This window comes from Hakea prostrata, chromosome 1, assembly GCF_041222555.1.
Source record: "Hakea prostrata isolate BN-2017 chromosome 1, UWA_Hpros_2, whole genome shotgun sequence".
NCBI classification, from domain to species: domain Eukaryota; kingdom Viridiplantae; phylum Streptophyta; class Magnoliopsida; order Proteales; family Proteaceae; genus Hakea; species Hakea prostrata.
The window spans coordinates 36,426,915-36,444,626 of NC_142600.1; the positions used below are offsets into that span (position 1 = coordinate 36,426,915).

The 17,712-nt window shown below is 43.3% G+C and overlaps 1 protein-coding gene across 1 annotated transcript; it reads left to right on the forward strand.

The window, feature by feature from the left end:
- The first annotated feature begins 11,638 nt into the window (after positions 1 to 11,638).
- LOC149028878 (uncharacterized) lies at positions 11,639 to 17,712 on the forward strand. Its single transcript, XM_089168184.1, has 4 exons — positions 11,639 to 12,267; positions 12,761 to 14,186; positions 14,439 to 16,976; positions 17,671 to 17,712. Exons 1-4 carry the CDS (start codon positions 11,639 to 11,641, stop codon positions 17,710 to 17,712), a joined length of 4,635 nt encoding a protein of 1,544 aa, XP_089024310.1.

Genomic DNA, 17,712 nt, shown 5'->3' on the forward strand with positions numbered 1-17,712 from the left:
ATAGAGCACCATCATCAATATCCATGGGTTTTGGATCAAACACCATGTCTTCTACTGAGATGGCCCATAGTTGTCTTTTACTTTCACTTAGGGTCTTAAGTCCTACAAACAACAGGGTTTCCGGGTTAGGGTTAGGGCTGGATTTCACACATCCTAGCCAAACACTACTAGACAAGCCCTAGGTATGACAACCAATAATCTGGGAAAGTGTCAAAGGGCACCATCGAAAATGTTCCATACCATTCCCACTAACGTCCAAGGACAGAAATGTCAAAAGGACATTCCCCAATCCCAAATCATACATAATCAATCACATTCCCAATTAAGTCATATCATACAGAACCGATATCTCATCATATGAAGGAGCACATAAAGACAAGATCAACTGAATCAGTAACATACATGAATAAGTATTCGTATATGCTTAAGTAATAAAAAAAATGCATGAGTAAGCCCACTGTACTTACAGCAATAACATCATAATTAGAAAATGTAATAATAGTAGCAAATCCATGTGTTTTCCAAATTAGAAACTAAGATTCATGTAATCTAAGTTAATATGGAAACAATTGTCCTTACCTTAATTAACTTCGATGGATATCCGAAGATCAAAGAGAATGGTTCCAAAGTTAGCAAATAAACCCTAAACAAGCATAGTTACATCATTAGGAAAAAGGCCTAGAAGATTAGAGGTTAAACGAATCAATTCGGAAAAAGAACACAGCTACTGTCCTCCTTGGTCGATTGGGTGGTAGCTTGGTCCAATCGACCACATGAACAGTACACAGCAGAATTCAGAATTTTGATCCGAAACTCATCTTCCGGGATTCAAAATACTCTGAAATTCCAAAGGAACATTAGGAACAGTAATCTAAGGCTAACTAGCATAGATTAGACACCAACAATGGTCAAAATCAATACTTACTATTTTGGAAACATGACTTTCTAATTTGGTAAAAAATATAGTTTTCAATGAAAACAAGCTATGAACTCAAGAGAAGAACTAGAGATGATGAGATCTCATTCTAGTAGAATACTAACAGTAGATCATACATGAATCTAACATGAAAACATATCTAACATGCTAGAGAAAACAAATCAAAGGAATGATCATGGCTTCATGAATAAATCATATAAATCATGGCTAAGATCAAGTATGAAGATCATAGCACCATTAGAATGAATGGAGATTGTAAAAGATAATTGCAAGGATGCATTACCTTCTTCATAATCTCAGTAATAAGAATTTGATAATAGCAAGAATGAATTTGATAGCAAGTAGAGAAGATTACTAACCTTTGATTGAAGAACAAGAGATGAAAACTAGAAAGCTTGCAAGTAGATCTTCTTCGATCACCAAGAGAGGCTTTGAAAGGGGTTCTCCATGTTCTCTAAGGGTTTTAGAAGCAAAGGAGGCTAAGAAGCACGTAGTTCTAATATATAGCGCACCAAAAGACCTAAATAGGAGATCTACAAAGATTTGGTCCCTATTGGTCGATTGGCTGGTCGACTGACGCAGTCGACCACCCAGTCGACCAAGCATGTCAACAAGGCCAAACGAGGGACATCAAGGCCCAAATCTCATCCAAATCAAATGGGCTTCTCCCAACTCAACATATGACTTACCTAGTGTAGAGAAATGCCTTCAGACCATGTCCAATAAGGCTTTAAGTCCATCAACTAGGCTCTTCTTCATCCAGGTGAAGTTTCATTTCCAATTTTGCCAAAGCTTCCAAGTATGGAGCACCATCATCAACTTCCATGGGTTCTACACCATGTCTTCCACTGAGATGGCCTATAGTTGACTTTTTCCTTTACTTCGGGTCTTCAAACCTACAAACAATAGGGTTTCCGGGTTAAAGTTAGGGATGAAGAAGTGTTTGACTAGGTAACCTCATTAGTACTACTACCCTTCTGGTAGGGGCATTGAAGCTGGTTAACCCGTGATGTTAGTAGTTGGGTCCTGATTGTCAAGCAAGCCCACTATCATCATAGAGTAATAGGGTTGCATATAATAGATAAGGGCTCCTGGGCACTTAAGACCGGTAACCAACCCGTGAGAGGACATGGGGAGCATTATGTCCATTATATGTGGATGACCACTGGGTTAAGGAATGGGATCCAACAGATGCTTCCCATTGAGGATTCCATTCATAGGTGGGAAAGTATCGAACCGAAAGGGCACTACGAATGAGGGGAGATATTGGATACTGAACTGAGTTGGTTGGTGCCGTAGGGGAAGTATCTATACCATATGTAGTACGAGACTGTATGACTTTGCACTGGGCCACGCGCCAAATCTCATACCAAACGGTGATGTGAGAGAGTGGTGACCTATACCCCAACCATGGCTTGACAGGATTACCGCGGAAAACCAAATAGATGTCTCTTGTCGAGGGAGAGTGACTGAGACCACCCAAAGGAGATTGGTGTATATACTTAATCCGTGTCTACCATAAAGACTTCATGATAGAGTTAGGAGCATAATATCATAATCATTCATATAGCATATCATTATCATTAATTACATTATTAATATTCATGCTATATGTGTGGTGTGGAATCTTGTGAACAAATGCATGATATGATGTTGAGTTGACATCATTGAGTTATGTCGAACTCATTCTTTTTTATATGTCTGTTTCTATTAGAATATACTGCAAGTTATGAAAACTCCTTCCAAGTGGAGGATTTGTTGCCGGCAGACTTTCTCGAGGGAGCAACTAAAGAAGATGTAGACTCGCATGGAGCTTCATGCCAGTGCCAAGATTGTTCTTATGGGGTTGGATTCTTGTAGAGAATTAGTTTAGTTAAATTTTCGCTGCAAAGAAAACTATCCTCTTATCTTTTCAAAACTTTGATGTTATAACTTTGTTTTGAAGTAATGGATGATTGTAATCATTATTTCAGTTTTGATAACTTTATACTTGAACTTGATTTATTCTTGTTCGTTTGATTTTACTATATCATATGTTGTATGGAATTGTCACTGAACCTAGGTCTTACGGTGTATCACCCCACAGGTATCGAGTATGACCGGATCCGGCTGAGTGGGGTGTAACATACATTATCATATATTGCCATTTATTTTATTATCATCTTGTGGACACGATATGGACGCTATGGTTGAATGCATGACATGAATGTTAATTAACCTCACTGAGTTTTGTGAACTCATTCATTTACTTGTATGTGTTCTTTAGACTTTTCTACAAGTTATGGGGACCCCACTCCCATGGAGGATGCATTGCTGGTAGATTACCATGAGGGAGCATCCGGAGAAGAAGTGGGTGCGCATGGCGATTCATGCCCGTGTCTGAATTGCTCTTATGGATTTGGCTCCCAGTAGGGAAATTCTTTGATTATTCCACTGCAAACAAACTATCCTTTTCTTCTTTTCAAAACTTTGATGTTATGTCTTTTGGATTTGAACCTTGGATGATTGTAATCGATATTTCAAATTTTGGAATTTGATACTTGAACTTGATTTATTCTTGTCCTTTTAAATGCTATATCATATGTTATATGGAATTGGCACTGAACCTAGGTCTTGTGATGTATCACCCCCACGGGTATTCAGGTATGATTGGATCCAGCTGGGTGGGGTGTGACTGGATATTTCATAGTTGGGCCCGTGGAGGTCACTGGAAATTGCTTCCCATTTGTATCCATTCACCGAATGGTCCATCACATAACTGCGCACAAATAGGCTATGAAATTGGAAGAATATTAAGGAAGCCGAGCTTGTCACATTGAATTTTAAGTTGGCACAGTCATTGATCATGGCCTAGGATCCCACAGTAGACACAAAACACAGGTAGTTTAGTATACTGTGGGTCGATCCAAATTGAATTAGTGCCAACTCTATTAATCTTCATTCTAGATCTAAAGAAGGAATTATTTGTTGTTGCACTATAATCGCCAATGGTTTCCCTATATTATTAAGCTTGGAGGGGATGCAAACAGTGATGAAAATGCCCAATTTATGATCCATAAGTTGTGCTTTTTACATGGAGTGAAGAGAAGAGGGGAGATTTGATATTTGTACCCATATCTCAAAGGGGTTGAACTGCAAACTTTCAAATGGTGTGTTGGGTTTCCATATTTGGAGTAGGGTTAAGGCTTTTTTCACTAACCATGGCCCTTGCTTTAGTGCAATTGTGATTTCCTCCAAATTAGCTAATTGGGTTAGGTACAAATGACCCCAAACTTGATGCACCTCAAGCTCCCAGAATAGGTTCCATGCCATTGCCAAGGAGCGTGCTATTGTTGCTGCGTTGATTCACTTGCACGATATGATTTTCTCCACTAATATTGTTGCTAATCAAAGGGCTTTAGGAAGGCATCAACCTCCACTGGGAATGAGAAGACTTTTGGAACAGTAACATCTAGCGACAAAGATGTTGGTCATATACCACCAGGGAGGATTGAACCCTGGCCTTTCACTAAAAAGTGTTAGTCATTGTCAATTGAACAATTATTTAATAGTAAAGATGATAATACCATTTGAGAACCCACCAGAAATTTTTTTCTGGTGTTTCTTGCATTGAGAAGTAGAAAATCACCCAGAAACTATTTGATAAAATCATTTTGTTTCTAATGTTTTTTGTAATATAAATTGAAATTTCTGAAAATTTCTACTTCAAGAAACACTTGCTTTGTTGTTGCATTTGTATTTTGAAGCAAAAATTAGGCACAGGTTGTATTTGAGTGAAACAATTTTAGAAGGAATATTTATAGAATTTGGTACTCTTAAATATAACAACTTGCAAAAATCCTCTTAATACATTAAAAGAACTTTTCCATCTGTGACAAGAGGAAGGCAAGAGTTGGGGGGGGGGTGGGTTTTGGAATTTTTTTTTTTTTTTTTTATTTTTTTTTTTGTTATAAAAATTTAGGGGGGGAGTTAAAAAAAAAAAAAAAAATTTCCACCCGTTTGGGGGGGGGGGGGTGTGGTGTTGTGTGGGGGGGGGGGGGGGGGGGGGGGGTGGGGTTGTTTTAATTTATCCCATTATTATTATTTTGTTTTTTTTTTTTTTTTTTTTTTTTTTTTTTTTTTTTATCTATAAAAAAAAAAAAGAGGGGGGGGGGGGGGGGGGGGGGGGGGGGGGGTTGGTTGTTTTTTAATTTTATTCTTATTTTTTTTTTTGTTTTTTTTTTTTTTTGTTTTTTTTTTTTTTTTTATATTTTTAAGAGGTGTGTGTGGGGTGGGGGGGGGTTGGTGTGGTGGGGGGGGGGGGGGGGGGGGGGGGGGGGGGATATGATTCAGATAGTTTGTAAGTTGCAGAAGAAGAATGAGCAAGGAGACGAAGTAGAGACAGAGAGCAGAATAAGGTAGGAGATAACTTCTTTTCTGCCGTATTACTGAATTGTATTACATTTATAGCATTTCATTAGATCTAGATCTCAGCCCTTCATCTAACAACCCACTTCTATTTCAATCTCAGCCCTTCATCTATAACAACCCATTTCATCATTGAGTGTAATCCTTCAGAAAAGCAGGTCTTTTGGTAATTCGTTTAGTCCTACGTGGAGGATCTTCTTGAGCTGCTCCAGCTACCGTCGGATTCATATCATTGCTTGCCCCATATAATACAACCTTGTCCTCAAGGTTAAAACTGGGAAAACACTGTACGAATTCATCTTGATCCACCCACGTGGCCTCTTCAAATGGTAAGCCTTCCCATTTAACCAACATCTGGTATATGATAAGATTGCGCCTTTTAACCTGTCGGGTTTGAAGTATTGCAGCAGGTGTGAGTTTAGGAGGAGGGAGCTGAGGTGAGGCCGCAAAGGGCGGTGGATCTCCAGAGCAAGGCTTCAGAACCGAGATGTGAAATACGGGATGAAGCTGAGAACCTTCAGGGAGATCAACGCGATAAGCAACCTTCCCCACTTTCTCTGTTACCTGATAAGGACCGAAATATCTGCGTCCAAGCTTGGTGTTGAGGCGGCGGGCAACGGTGGTTTGGCGATATGGTTTGAGGCGAACAAAAACCCAATCTCCTACTGCGAACGCCATATCTCGCCGGTGTTTATCAGCTTGGAATTTCATCCGGTGTTGGGCACGGAGCAAGTTCGCTTTCAAAGTGTTAATAATGTGGTCTCGCGTCCGTAGTTCGGTATCCACAGTAGCATTCAAAGTGGAGCGTGGAAGGTAGCGACTGAGCACTGGAGGAGGTCGTCCATACAAGGCTTGATAAGGTGTCATGTTAATTGCTGTTTGGTGTGCTGTATTGTACCAAAGTTCTGCCCAGCCTAAGTATTTTGTCCAGCGTTGCGGTGCATCTACCACAAAGCTCCTGAGGTACATCTCAAGGGTGCGATTGAGGACCTCTGTTTGGCCATCAGTTTGGGGGTGGTAGGCTGTGCTATAGGCTAAAGTAGTACCTTGCAGGCGATGAAGTTCCTTCCAAAAGTGGCTCAAAAACAGGGGATCTCGGTCGGTGATGATGGAGCGAGGTACCCCATGGAGGCGTACAACATCCGTGAGAAACGAATCGGCAACCTGAATGCTTGTAAAACCCGTAGGCAAAGAGCTGAAATGACTGTATTTAGAGAGGCGGTCAACCACGACCATTATAGCCGTTTTTCCTTGAGATGGTGGAAGTCCTGTAATGAAATCCATGGAGATGTCTTCCCAAACCTCCTCTGGTATTGGCAGTGGTTGTAATAAGCCTGCAGGATTTTGTGGTGGAGTTTTCAGCTGTTGACAAAGGAGACAATTAGCAACATATTTTTTGGTTTCTTTAGCCACCCCATGCCACCAAACATTGGCGGTGAGACGTTTAAGGGTTCGCATATAACCGGCATGTCCTCCAGTAGGAGAATCGTGGTATTCCTTGAGAAAGGCTGTGCAGAGTTCAGAGGCAGAGGGTATGAGAATACGCCCTTTGTAAAATAATAAGCCGTTGCGATGTGCATACCGACTATATGCAGGATCGGCAGCGACAGTGCCTGCCAGAATTTGTGCAAGCTCTTGAGACGTTGCAGTTTCGTGACGAAGGCGGTCCAAGAAAATTGGAGATGGTGTGTTGATGGTCAAGGTGTGAAGCTGGACATCGGGCATGCGAGACAGAGCATCTGCCCCTTGATTTTCCCTGCCTGGTTTGTATTGAATGTCAAATTCAAAACCAAGGAGTTTGCTCAACCAATATTGCTGATCTGGTGTTTGAATAATCTGATCAGTAAGCTCTCGTAGGCTACGTTGGTCGGTTCTGATAGTGAATTTACTTCCCAACAGGTAATGTCTCCATTTGGAAACTGCTTGTGTGATAGCGAGCATTTCTCGTGTATAGGCAGAAGTCACTTGCAAGCGTGGAGATAATTTGCGACTGTGAAAAGCGATTGGATGACCCTGTTGAGATAAGATGGCGCCAACCCCAGTACCCGAAGCATCCGTTTCAACAATAAATGGTTGTGTAAAATCAGGTAAGGCGAGGAGTGGGGCTTGAACAAGACATTGTTGCAGAGCACGAAAGGCCTTCTCAGCTGCTTCGTTCAGGTAAAATTTCCTTTTTTCATTAAATCTGTTAAAGGTGTGGCAATCTGGGCATATCCTCTGATGAAACGCCTGTAATATCCCGTTAATCCGAGAAATCCTCTGACTTCTTTTAGGTTTCGGGGAATCGGCCAAGCAAGAACTGCTTCCACCTTGGAACAATCTACAGAGAGTCCTTTACCAGAAATGATATGCCCCAAGTATTCTATTTCAAAGCAACCGAATGAACATTTGCTGCGTTTGGCATATAAGTGATGATGCAAGAGAGTTTCTAATATAATTTTGAGGTGGCCGAGATGATCTTCCCATGTCTTGCTGTAAATTAAAAGATCATCAAAGAAAATGAGTACATACCGTCGCAGGAAAGGATGAAATATATGGTTCATTGCTGCCTGAAAAGTTGAAGGAGCGTTTGTCAGCCCGAAGGGCATTACGAGGAATTCGTAATGGCCTTCATGGGTTCTGAACGCTGTTTTTTGTACATCCTCTGGTCGGACGCGGATTTGATGATAGCCTGCTCTGAGATCAATTTTGGAAAAGAAACGAGCTCCATAGAGTTCATCGAATAACTCATCGGCGGTAGGAATAGGGAACCGATCTCGTATTGTTATCGCATTTAGAGCGCGATAGTCAACACAAAATCTCCAGGTGCCGTCTTTTTTTTTGACGAGGAGTACCGGTGATGAGTAGGGGCTGATGCTTGGGCGGATGATGCCGGTGTCCAACATGGTAGTGATCTGGCGCTCTATCTCTGTTTTTTGAAAGTGTGGATATCGATAGGGTCTGACATTAATTGGGTGGGCTTCTTTTTGCAGGTGTATAATATGGTCATGGGCCCTTGAAGGAGGAAGCCCAGTGGGTTCTTCAAACACTTGAGAGAACTGTTGCAATAGCTGTTGTAAAGCTGTTGAAGTAATGGAGTTTGTGGGCTCAGCTATGGGCTCCATTTCTAAACGTAGTAAGACCACAAGCTCATGGGCTTCATAGGCCTTGCGCAAACCATGACACTGCAATTGCATAGGTGTGTGATTGGTGGACCCTTTTAAAATGATGGTGTGATCTGAATCGTTGAATTGTAAGGTCCTCTCTCGGTAATCAAACAGGATGGGCCCCAGTGTGGCCATCCATTGTACACCGAGGATAACGTCTGCACCGAAGATGGGTAGCACATATGCCTCAAGGTTAGTATTGTAATTTTGCAAATGGAGGGCCATCTTTCGTACTAACCCGGAGCACGCGAGTCGGTTGCCGTCGCCGATTAGAACTGAAATTCGGTGTGCTGCTTCCACTGTCAGATTCAGATTGTTAGCAACCTCCGTCCGAATGAAATTGTGAGTGCTGCCTCCATCAACCAATACTTGAACCGGCTGCCCTGCTATGTACCCAGTGAGTCGAATAGTGGTTGGAGAATTTACGCCCATTATAGAGAACATCTCACGAACCATTTCTTCAGATCTGATTGAATCAATTTCGGTTGATTCTGTTTTGTATTGTTCAACATGCTCCACTGAGTCGTCACCATCTTCTTCAAATTCCAACAGGTAGAGTTGCCGGTGTTTACACTTATGTCCTGGAATAAATTTTTCCTCACAATTATAGCATAATCCTTTCTCACGACGAACTTGCATTTCAGATATCGTCAGGCGCTTAATTGGAATGTTGGAGGTAGATATAGGTGACGGTGGTGTTTTTGAATATGTGGAAACAAGTGGAAGGGATGCCTTCTGCAGCACCGGAGTGGGTCGCATAAAAGAGCGTTTTCCTTCTTGGTGTTTTTGTTCCTGGATTCGTGCTAGCATAACAGCGTCCATGAGTTCCGTTGGTCGGAATGCCTTTACTTCGTTGCGGATGTCAGATCTGAGACCAGAAATGAAGCAACTCACTAGGAAGTCATTGGGTAACCCGTCAACGCGATTAGCAAGTGCTTCAAATTGTGCTTGGTAATCAGCAACAGTTGCAGATTGCATAAGTTTTGCTAATGCGGCACGAGGATCTTCAAATTCAGTTGGGCCAAAACGAATTTCTAAAGCACGAGTGAAGGTAGACCAATTAGTGAATAGTTTGGTTTTGCTTACCCATTGAAACCATTGGAGAGCCAATCCTTCCATATGAATTGATGCAAAGTTGATCCGTTGGTCTGCAGGGATACTATGGACTTCAAAGAACTTCTCAGCGCGAAAAAGCCACCCGACAGGATCAACTCCATCGAATTTGGGAAGATCCACTCGAGCTGAGCGTGTCTGGATCGGAATTGAACATGTAGAGCTCGTCGAGCCAGGCGGTGTACCCAGAATTCCTCTTGTGTCTTGAACTGGAGAGCTTGCTGTTACTCGACCATCCATGGTGTTCAATTTAGTCATTATCTCTGCCAGTAAGGAACGCTGTTCTGTCATGGCGGTTCGTTGCTCAGCCATTGCATCTTGCAGGGATCCTATCTGTGCAGCGTGATCGGTGGATGCTGTACTTAGTTGTCGCAACAGCTCTTCAGCATGTCGTGCTCTGGTTCCTTCAGCCATGGATCCGGCAGGTCGGACCAAATTGATATGATTCAGATAGTTTGTAAGTTGCAGAAGAAGAATGAGCAAGGAGACGAAGTAGAGACAGAGAGCAGAATAAGGTAGGAGATAACTTCTTTTCTGCCGTATTACTGAATTGTATTACATTTATAGCATTTCATTAGATCTAGATCTTAGCCCTTCATCTAACGACCCACTTCTATTTCAATCTCAGCCCTTCATCTATAACAACCCATTTCATCATTGAGTGTAATCCTTCAGAAAAGCAGGTCTTTTGGTAATTCGTTTAGTCCTACGTGGAGGATCTTCTTGAGCTGCTCCAGCTACCGTCGGATTCATATCACATGGCATACATCTGCAAGGAAATAGATAATCCATTTCCTTGTCAAAAAATGGACCTAATATTAGTCCAAACCTAACCCATATGATCGTCACCATTTTGTGTTTGGCATTTCAATGGGTTTTTGTTTGTCTGTTTGGGTAAAGTTAAACAGAATCACAGATGGTAGTTTCATTTATGCGAGTTCCAGCTAATTGAAAATAGATTATTTCCATTCCAATAAATCATTTTGCAGTGGCGGACCCAGGATGCAATAGTGGGGGGGGGGGCTGAAGAATGAAAGCCAGTAACCTTCCTATTTGGGGTCCCACCGCTAAATTATTTTATTAAATTAAAGAATAGACCAATATATATTTGTGGGGCCCACACATATTTGAAAAAATGATAAATTATTGATAATGATATATTTTTTTTCGACAAAATATAGGTAAAATTAAAGCAACAATATAAAAAAAATATACACATGACTTCATCCCTAAAAAGTTAAATGCAAACCAAAATTTTCATTGGTAGGAAATGTAAACCAAAAATATTTTTTGGGAAAGGGGGGCAAAAAAAAGGGAATAAAAAAAAAAATTAAAAGGAAAAAAGGGAAAAAAAAGGGGGTATAACCCGAATATAACACCTTGTCATATTAGTCGGGTTACACCCGGTTCTAACAGGACGAAATGTGATCGGGTCCAGACCAAATGGGGCTCCACATAACAGTTGATCGGGAAGGATTCCGATCATCCATGACCAAAAGCGTAACACACGCCACATATATAGCAATCATCCTTGTTATAGAAGGTCAACTCAGCAGCTGATTGAATGGGACCAACGACAAGGGAGCATGATCCGAGGAGAGACATCAGCCCTTGTCTGGCTAACTTACCAAATACATAAAAGGTAACACCCACACTATAAATGCACAGGTCTACCCCTCCGGTAAGCAACCAATACACTTTGAGCATAATCTTGTGTAGCTTCTGCACGAGACCTCATTCGGTTCATCATCTAACTTTGCCATCGGAGGCGGCTGCCCGGCACACAAGCCGGCCCGCATCTAACCTTTCTTGCAGGACTCATCGTCCGGGATACGAGAGGAGGCTCAGTCGGATCCAGAAGCATAATTGATCCGCATCAGTTTGGCGCCGTTTGTGGGAACGACAAAATCTTCAAGTCATGGTGCGACGAACTAATGGACGTTCCCGACAAGAAAGTACGGGGGATGATCGAGTAATTCCCGAAGAAACGATTAATCCGTCGGTTCACGAAGAACAAGAGGTACTTCCAGACAACATGGTTCTGGATGATCCAAATGAAGAAGGGACATCGCGAGGACCCCGGGACCAGGCCATTATGGCAGATATGGACGAAATACGTAAAGGCATGCTCGAAATGCAAGGGGTATTACGTGGTTTAGTGCATCAAATTGGGGTCGAACAAGGACCAAGGCGTAATACCCAGTCTGGAAGGCTAATGAAGGCCTTCAGGATGGTGCGAGGAGCCCGACATCCAAGGCGCATCCCGAGAACAAAAATTACTCGGGAACAAAGGGAAATACAACCTGATCGTAGCAAGCGCCAAACCACGCCTAATGGGACAAGGATCAGTGCTTTAGAACGCATTTCGTTGCCGCCTAAAACAGGGTCCTTGCCCCCCAGGTATAGTCGGGAACAAGTCGATGAGATCGTAGATAAGGAGGAAGAAGGGGAAAGCCAACCCCAACCTTCAAGGTCGAGAATTTCGACCTCTCGGGCACCATCCCAAAGGAAGGAGACTACAAACCCTCGTTCAAAAAAGGAACGGGTCGAATCCGATGAGGATGGTACAAGGCAGAACCGGCTGCGAAGGCGAGTGGCCGAGGTCGAGCGAAAACTGGAAGATCGGGATCATGACGAGGATCTTGACGTAGTAGATCGGGAGCCGTTCTCAGACGAAATCATGAACATGCCTCTCCCAAGGAACTTTATCATGCCGACCTTCACCCCTTTTGAAGGGAAAACAAATCCAAAGGAGCATATCAGCTACTTTAAATCGGTAATGACGATGCTAGGTCGGGAGGATGAATTGCTCTGCAGAACTTTTCCAGCGTCACTTAAGGGCCCGGCTATTAAATGGTTTAGTAGTCTACGACCGGCATCAATAAATAATTTTCGGGAGTTGGCCCAGAAATTCATAGCTCGGTTCCGAAGCGCGATCGGGAGTAAAAAGACGTCCGACAGTCTCTTTGGCATACGACAAGGCCGAAATGAGTCCATTCGGGATTATCTGAAAAGGTTTGATGAAGTTGCCATCGAGATCGAGGAGCTTGATGATCAAGTAGCATACAGTGCGCTTTGGAGTGGCATTACTCACCAAAGGCTTCGGAAGTCTTGGGCGACAGACAAGCCAAGAACGTACGGCATCTTTGTTACGCAGGTGTCAAAAGCAAGCCAGTGTCTATGAAGTGATAGACGCTCGGGTTAAGGCAGATCGGGACAGAAGATCAGATCGTGAGGAAAAACCATCCCCAAGTGACAAGCATCAGAGGCCAAAAAGTAACTGGAAGTGTGAACAAGTAAACTATACTCCTTTAAACTCGAAGCCGTCAGAGATTCTGATGAATATTCGGGATAAAAAGGAGTTGAAATGGCCCGGGAAGATACGTGCACCTCCAGAGGATCGGGATATGACAAAATATTGCCGATTCCACCAAGATTACAGCCACCATACGGATGCTTGTCGGAATCTGAAGTTTGAAATAGAGAAACTGATTCAACAAGGAAAGTTGGGTCAATATGTAAGGCAGTCGGGGAAGAGCCAAGCATATTCACTGGCGCCCAAGAAAAGAGGTCGATCCCCAAGTCCAAAAGAGCTTGACAAAAAAGCTGACAAGGGAAAAGAGAAGGTTGATCGGGAAGAAACGCCTGTGTACGTCATTATGGGGGGACCAACTGTGGAGTCAATCAGAAAGGCAAAACAAAAGGCTCGGTTCGTGGGGGCTGTTCATTTGCCTAAGAAAAGGCAAAATCCAGTATGTCCCGAGCCCATAACTTTTACGGACGATGACTTAGATGGTGTCACGTCACCACATGATGACGCGATTATCATCAAAGTCAAAATAGCAAACCGGGAGGTTCACCGAGTTCTGGTGGACACAGGATCCTCTGTCGATCTCATCTCATATGATGCCTTCAGAAGATTGAAGTTGGCTGATGATTTGTTAACACCATCATCAACGCCACTGTATGGTTTCGCAGGATCATCCACAGTGGCAGAAGGAACGATCCATCTGGATCTCAAAGTTGGAATGTCACCCCGAGATACTTTGGTTCGGGTGAACTTCATGGTGGTCCGGGAGCTGTCGGCATATAACGTCATTCTGGGACGACCAACATTGAACGCACTTGAAGCAGTGGTGTCCCCCAGACATATGAAGTTAAAGTTCCCGACCGAATCAGGAGTCGGGGAGTGTTGCTCAGATCAATCGGCCTCCCGACAATGTTATACAAACTACTTGAAGGAAAAGCGTAAGCCAGAAAGTTCGGGAACGGCCATGAATGTCGAGGTTCAGGATGATCGTGATGAGGAAAGCATGCAAAGGGCGGAACCCGTGGAAAAGCTGGAAAGGATCCAACTTAGTCAATCCTTTCCTGACCGAGGAACGTTTATTGGCTCAGAGCAGCCAGACGATTTCAAGGAGGAACTTACCCGGTTCTTGTGTGATAATGCGGATATCTTCGCGTGGTCAGCAAATGATATGCCCGGGATAGACAGACGGGTTGCAGAGCACAAACTCTGGATACAAAAGGATGCAACTCCAATCATCCAAAGACGAAGAAATTTTGCGATTGAAAAGCATGAGGCAATCAGGGTCGAGGTTGAAAAATTGGAGAGGTCGGGTTTCATAGAACCAATCGAATGCCCGACCTGGCTTGCTAATGTAGTTATGGTTAAGAAAGCAAACGGGAAATGGAGAATGTGTACCGACTACACTGACTTAAACAAAGCCTGCCCCAAAGATTGCTACCCTCTCCCGAGGATTGATCTTCTGATCGATGCCACTGCTGGTCACGAAGTCCTTAGTTTCATGGACGCATACTCGGGATATAACCAGATCTTGATGAGTCGGGAGGATGAGAAACACACTTCCTTTATGACTGATCGGGAGAGTTATTACTACCGGGTAATGCCGTTCGGGTTGAAAAATGCAGGGGCAACTTATCAGAGAGCTGTCAATAGAATTTTTCAAAGGCAAATCGGGCGGAACATGGAGGTATATGTAGACGACATGCTTGTAAAAAGCTTGGTTCGAGCAGGACATTTGGCTGACTTGGAAGAAACATTTGATGTTCTCAGGACATACCGAATGCGCCTGAACCCGGAAAAATGCGCCTTCGGGGTTTCCTCGGGAAAGTTTCTTGGGTTCATGGTTTCCCAAAGAGGAATCGAGGCCAATCCAGAAAAGATTCAAGCACTGGTCGGGATGACACCACCAGTTACAATAAAAGAAATCCAGTGTTTAACCGGGAGGGTGGCCGCTTTGAACCGGTTCATATCCCGAGCTGGGGAAAAGTGCAACACATTCTTCAAAGCCTTGAAGACTACATCAAGCCCGGGAACAGTCACTTGGACACCGGAATGCCAACAGGCCTTCGATCAACTTGTAACGTATCTCGGGACAACACCTGTTTTGGCCCGACCTCTGTCTGGGGAGGCCCTTACGATCTATCTAACAATTCCGCCTACTGCAGTCAGTGCAGTTTTGGTTCGGGGTGATACCGTTCAGAACCCAATCTACTATGTGAGCCATGTGCTTATAGATGCTGAAAAGCGGTACCCGGACATCGATAAACAGGCGTTGGCGCTTCTCGTGGCATCACGAAAACTAAGGCCTTACTTCCAGTCACACCCGATTATAGTCCCGACTAATTTTCCATTAAAGAAAATACTACAAAGACCTGATGTAGCAGGGAGGATGGTCGGGTGGTCCGTGGAACTTAGCGAATACCAAATTGAGTTTAGACCAAGGACAGCCATAAAAGCCCAGGTATTGGCCGACTTTGTTGTCGAAAGCACTATACCACAGAGGAATGACCAAATGCCAACGGATGGAATACCTGAGTTGTGGATTCTACATGTTGATGGATCGAGCAATGTTTCCGGATCGGGGGCAGGCTTGACCCTCTGTAGTCCCAAAAACTTCACTATTAGCTATGCTATAAGGTTTAAATTCCCAGCCTCAAACAATGAAGCAGAGTATGAGGCTGTCATAGCAGGCTTGCGAGTGGCCCGAGCCCTCAGGGTTCGGGAGCTGGAGGTAAGAAGCGATTCCCAACTGGTTGTCAACCAAATCAAAGGGGAGTATGAAGCAAAGGATGAAAGAATGGCTAAGTATTTAGTCAAGGTTGGACAGTTTCAGACTTTCTTTGAACGGGTAACATACCGACAGATACCAAGAAAGGAGAATGAAAATGCAGATGAGCTCTCCCGACTGTCAATGGCAAGTTACAAGAACTTGGACTCGGCTGTTTATATTGAAGAATTAAGTAGCCCGAGTATCCAGGAAATAGAAACCTTTGAGATCAGTAACGAACCAGAGTGGACCACGCCTCTGATTGCGTATATTCGGGATGACATTCTCCCGACTGGTCCAAAGGAAGCAAAAAGAGTCCGGAATCAAGCCGCCCGGTTCACCATGGTTGGGGATCAGCTGTATAGGAGGTCCTTCACGAATCCTCTCTTGAGATGTGTTGGGCCATCCCGAGCAAGTTATGCCCTAGCTGAAATCCACGAAGGCATATGTGGGGCACACATGGGCGGGAAGGCATTGGCACAAAAGGTATTAAGGTCGGGAATATTCTGGCCTACAGTACAGAAGGACGCGATTGACTATGTCCGTAAGTGCGAACGATGCCAGAAACACGCTAATGTTCCAAAGTTACCAGCGGTCCCCATGATATCCGTCTCCAACCCGACGCCATTTGCGATGTGGGGAATGGATCTAGTCGGGAAACTACCAAAAGCTCCTAAGAATCGGGAATATATGGTGGTTGCAATAGATTACTTCACAAAGTGGGTCGAGGCTGAACCATTATCTTCCATCACGGAGAAACAGATGGAAATTTTTTTCGAAGAGAAGATAATATATAGGTTCGGGATACCCCGGATCTTAGTGACGGATAATGGCAAACAATTTGAAGGCGCCGGGTTCAAATCCTTTTGTACAAGGTACCATATAGAACATCGATTTGCTTCGGTTGCCTACCCCCAGAGCAATGGACAAGTGGAGGTTACCAACAGGACACTTCTCGATGGGATCAAAAAAAGGTTGGAAGATAATCGGGCAATGTGGGTCGAGGAACTCCCGAGTGTCCTCTGGTCATACAGAACTACGATGCGAACCCCAACTGGCGAAACCCCTTTTTGTTTAGCTTATGGGACTGAAGCCCTAGCTCCCGTGGAAGTATTGGCTGGATCATTATGTTATGATGCGTTTAACGAACAACAAAATGATCAAGGGCTCAGGGAGAATTTAGATCTTTTGCAAGAATCCCGGACAAAAGCACAACAGAAGAATCTATTGTATCAAAGGAGAGCGGCACAACACTACAACTCTCGGGTTAAGAACCGAAGATATAGATCGGGAGATCTGGTTTTAAGACTAACAGGGGCTTCAGACCCAAGAAATCAAGGAAAGCTAGCTCCAACATGGGAAGGACCTTACCTGGTAGAAAAAGAAACAAGGCCGGGATCATATCGACTGAAGAGAATAGAAGACGGAAACCCGATTGATCGTTCATGGCATTCCACAAATTTGAGGAAGTTCTACCAATAACCACTATAGACATCGGGTCAATTCCGTTTGTGACTTCGCCTTTTACCAGATAAAATCTTTCTAAGGAAGATACAATAAATTCGGGTTCATTCCCGCTTGATCAACTCTTGTTGAAGGAACATGCATCTTTTCTTAAAGATACCATTCACTCGGGTTAATTCCCGTTTGATTAATAATTCCTTTTTTGAGGGAAACTACATCTTTTCTTAAAGATACCATTCACTCAGGTTAATTCCCGTTTGATTAATTACTCCTTTTTTGAGGAAAATTGCATCTTTTCTTAAAGATACCATTCACTCGGGTTAATTCCCGTTTGATTAATAATTCCTTTTTTGAGGGAAACTACATCTTTTCTTAAAGATACCATTCACTCGGGTTAATTCCCGTTTGATTAATTACTCCTTTTTTGAGGAAAATTGCATCTTTTCTGAAAGATACCATTCACTCGGGTTCATTCCCGTTTGATTAATAATTCCTTTTTTGAGGGAAACTACATCTTTTCTTGTTGAAGGAACATGCATCTTTTCTTAAAGATACCATTCACTCGGGTTAA

Coding starts and splice junctions, on each gene's coding strand:
- LOC149028878 (XM_089168184.1), top strand. CDS start 11,639: ATGGTTCTGGATGATCCAAATGAAGAAGGGACATCGCGAGGACCCCGG. Junction 12,268..12,760: donor GACGTAGTAGATCGGGAGCC/GTTCTCAGACGA, acceptor TTTGTTACGCAG/GTGTCAAAAGCAAGCCAGTG. Junction 16,977..17,670: donor GATATAGATCGGGAGATCTG/GTTTTAAGACTA, acceptor TTCTTGTTGAAG/GAACATGCATCTTTTCTTAA.